Source organism: Quercus lobata, chromosome 10 (assembly GCF_001633185.2).
Source record: "Quercus lobata isolate SW786 chromosome 10, ValleyOak3.0 Primary Assembly, whole genome shotgun sequence".
Lineage (NCBI taxonomy): Eukaryota > Viridiplantae > Streptophyta > Magnoliopsida > Fagales > Fagaceae > Quercus > Quercus lobata.
Window position 1 is genome coordinate 52,717,317 of NC_044913.1, and position 2,956 is coordinate 52,720,272.

Consider the following 2,956-nt stretch of genomic DNA (forward strand, 5'->3'; position numbering starts at 1 on the left):
TTATATAGACTAATAAATTAGTAACACAAATCGGCCACCCAAACAAAAATTTCTAGCTCCGCGCCCTGGGACTTTTATTTTTAAATTAGTTCCATTCGCACTATTTGCCTCTCTCAAAAAAGATTATAACGTGTTTGTGCACCATGCAAGTCATAACATGTGTTTCTAATGCTAATGGCACTTGACATTGTCATAACGTGTTTTTTTTTTTTTTTTTTTTTTTTTTTTTTTTTTTTTTCTTCTCTAAAAAAAATTAAATAAATAAAAGCGGATATGTATCAAACAAGACATGAAGTTAGAAATATTTCAAATAGCATTACCGGTATCTATAGGGTGCCGTATCATCTCCGCAAATTGAATGAAGAAGCGTACACACCTCAGGTTATTTCAATTGGCCCTTTTCACATTCAAATGTCAATTGGCCCTTTTCACAATCAAATATACAGCAACAGATTGCAAACCATGCAAGCTCTAAAAGAGGAATATTCCAAACGTTTCTGGCAACGGGTCACCGCCGAAAACGGGTTTGATGGAGAAACAGCTTTACCTTCAACTGTAAATGAACAGAGCATGAAACAAATTCGCGAGTTCTACGGAGAGGATATTGGGCTAAGTGATGCTAGGTTGTCAAAACTTGTCTTGGTTGATGCCTACTTCATTTTGGAGCTTTTCCTAATATACCATTCGAATATTTGGCCTAGTGAAGATCCTATGTTCAAGGAATCATTTCTACTCGAAACGGTGACCAATGACTTGTTATTACTTGAAAATCAGCTTCCATTCTTTTTTCTTGAAGAAGTGTTCCAAGATGCATTTCCCAGGTACTCAGGTGTCCTTACTGTACGTCAACTTACATTTGAATTCTTTAAGGACTTCAATGTTCAAAACATAAGCCATGAGAACTCTGATGTGAAAATACAACACTTCACGGATCTGCTTAGAACCTTTCTTCTACCACAATCACTTTGGCCTTCATCCACTCAGCTACCCCAAAGAGGCAATAAAAAGGTTAAACTTTTGTACTCTGCGACACAGCTGCAACAGGCAGGAATCAAGTTTAAGGTGAGTTCAAAAAAATGTTTAGTTGGCTTGAAATTTGAAAATGGAGTGCTGGAAATCCCATGCTTAGAATTTTATGATACAACGGAAGCTCTTATTAGAAACATTATGGCATTAGAGCAAACTCGTTACATACGAAACGGATATGTTACCGATTACTTTATCATGATGGATTTCCTTATAAATACTACCAAAGATATGGATTTACTTTGTGATAATGGAATTGTGGATAATTATCTAGGCGATAACAATGCAGCAACATTGATTGTAAACAATCTTCACAAAAATATCTTATGGGTAGGTCTAGGCACTGAATATTGTAAACTCTGCGAAAGTTTGAATGCATTCTATAAGGACCGTTGGCACAGATGGAAGGCAATACTAAAGCAAGATTATTTTAGCACTCCTTGTACAACTGCTTCTACCGTGGCTGTTGCTATCCTTCTCGTTCTAACTATCATACAAACCGTGTGTTCTATCCTCCAAGTATTATAGGTTTAAAGCTATTGTAATTTTAGATGGTTTGATTTCTTTCTGTCAAACTTATCATCTTTAGCTATTATTGTCAAAGTAATTGAATTTGGTATTGTAAAATACATTATTTTTGTGTTTCCACATCCTTGTAAACTAGTCCTGTATTTACTCAGCCAAAAAAATATGTTGTTTGAGCAAATTGCTTGGATGTCTAAAAGCCAACCATTATTGGAAAAGTATTAGGTACTCTCTGAATACCATAAATGCATAGTCCTTCTTCTCACATGAATGGTGGGTCTTACCATAAATTTAATAAGTGAGATCCACCATTCATGTGAGACAGGGGCGGAGCCAGGGGGGGTCGAGGGGGGGCAACTGCCCCCCCTGCCCTTCCCCCAAACAGTCTAACGCTTATTTTCCCCCCCCCCCCCCCCCCCCCCCCCGGGAAATTTTTAGATTAGTTTGCTCTTTTTAACCAAGAGTCAAGAGACAAGTATTACAATTTATTTTGTTAAGAAAAGTTTTACATTTTATTTGAAAAAAAGAAAAGAAAAGAAAAGAAAAATCAAACTCCTAACTTAATTATAGACTAACGATAGTTTTTTTTTTTTTTTTTCCTGATAATTATTAGAAGTCTTATGGCACTTTTGGTGTTTTACAATAATTGAAAATCAATATTTTTGAGGGAATATCGATGAGCTAATCCATGGGTTTTACGGGTTAACAAGTTGCTATTGCTGCAAAGTTTCAAAAGGTGGGAAACACACTCTGTTTTAAAGTCATGAAACAAGGGAGTTTCACTCTAGCTCCCTTGGCTCTCTAAAGTTTTGAATTTAAAGTGTCTAGAGGAAATCCTTACTAATTTTTAAGATGTGTTCAAAGTCACATCATTTTCAAAGGTGTTTTGAACTTTTGTTTGTTCTAACCATAGTCATTTATAGCCAAGGTTCATTTTGACGTTTTTGCATTTATAATTCAAAATCATGAACACAATTTCAGCTATGTGTTTTGTACACATAGTATGTAATTATCGCTGTTCTTTTTAATCTTGCCCCCCTAAACTAAAATCCTAGTTCCGCCACTGATGTAAGAAGAGGGAGTACGCATTTATGATGTTTCAGAAATATACAATAATTTTCCACCATTATTAATTGCTTGGATTCATGCAAACAAGATCTACAAACCAATTTGTAGGAATCTCTTCTGTGTATAATTTAAACTTCAAACGAGTCACATGACTCAATGTTGCCACCAAATTTTTCATATAAAATATGGATCCATGAACAAAGCCCAATATCCAATGAATTTGGGCCTTAGAGTAAAGAATGCAAAATCACAAACCTGCACTAAGAGAAGGACAAACGGGCAAATACACTCGCAAGTAGGGCATTTGACCCAGCTCTTTAACACTGCGACCTCCATT

The 2,956-nt window shown here is 35.8% G+C and overlaps 1 protein-coding gene across 1 annotated transcript; it reads left to right on the forward strand.

The window, feature by feature from the left end:
• The first annotated feature begins 273 nt into the window (after positions 1-273).
• Positions 274-1,693, forward strand: LOC115964949 (UPF0481 protein At3g47200-like). Its single transcript, XM_031084170.1, has one exon. The coding sequence runs from the start codon at positions 274-276 to the stop codon at positions 1,552-1,554; it is 1,281 nt and encodes a 426-aa protein (XP_030940030.1). The 3' UTR covers positions 1,555-1,693.
• Positions 1,694-2,956: the final 1,263 nt, after the last annotated feature.

What these genes read in the sequence shown, in the direction of transcription:
- LOC115964949 (XM_031084170.1), top strand. Translation starts at nt 274, where the DNA reads ATGTATCAAACAAGACATGAAGTTAGAAATATTTCAAATAGCATTACC.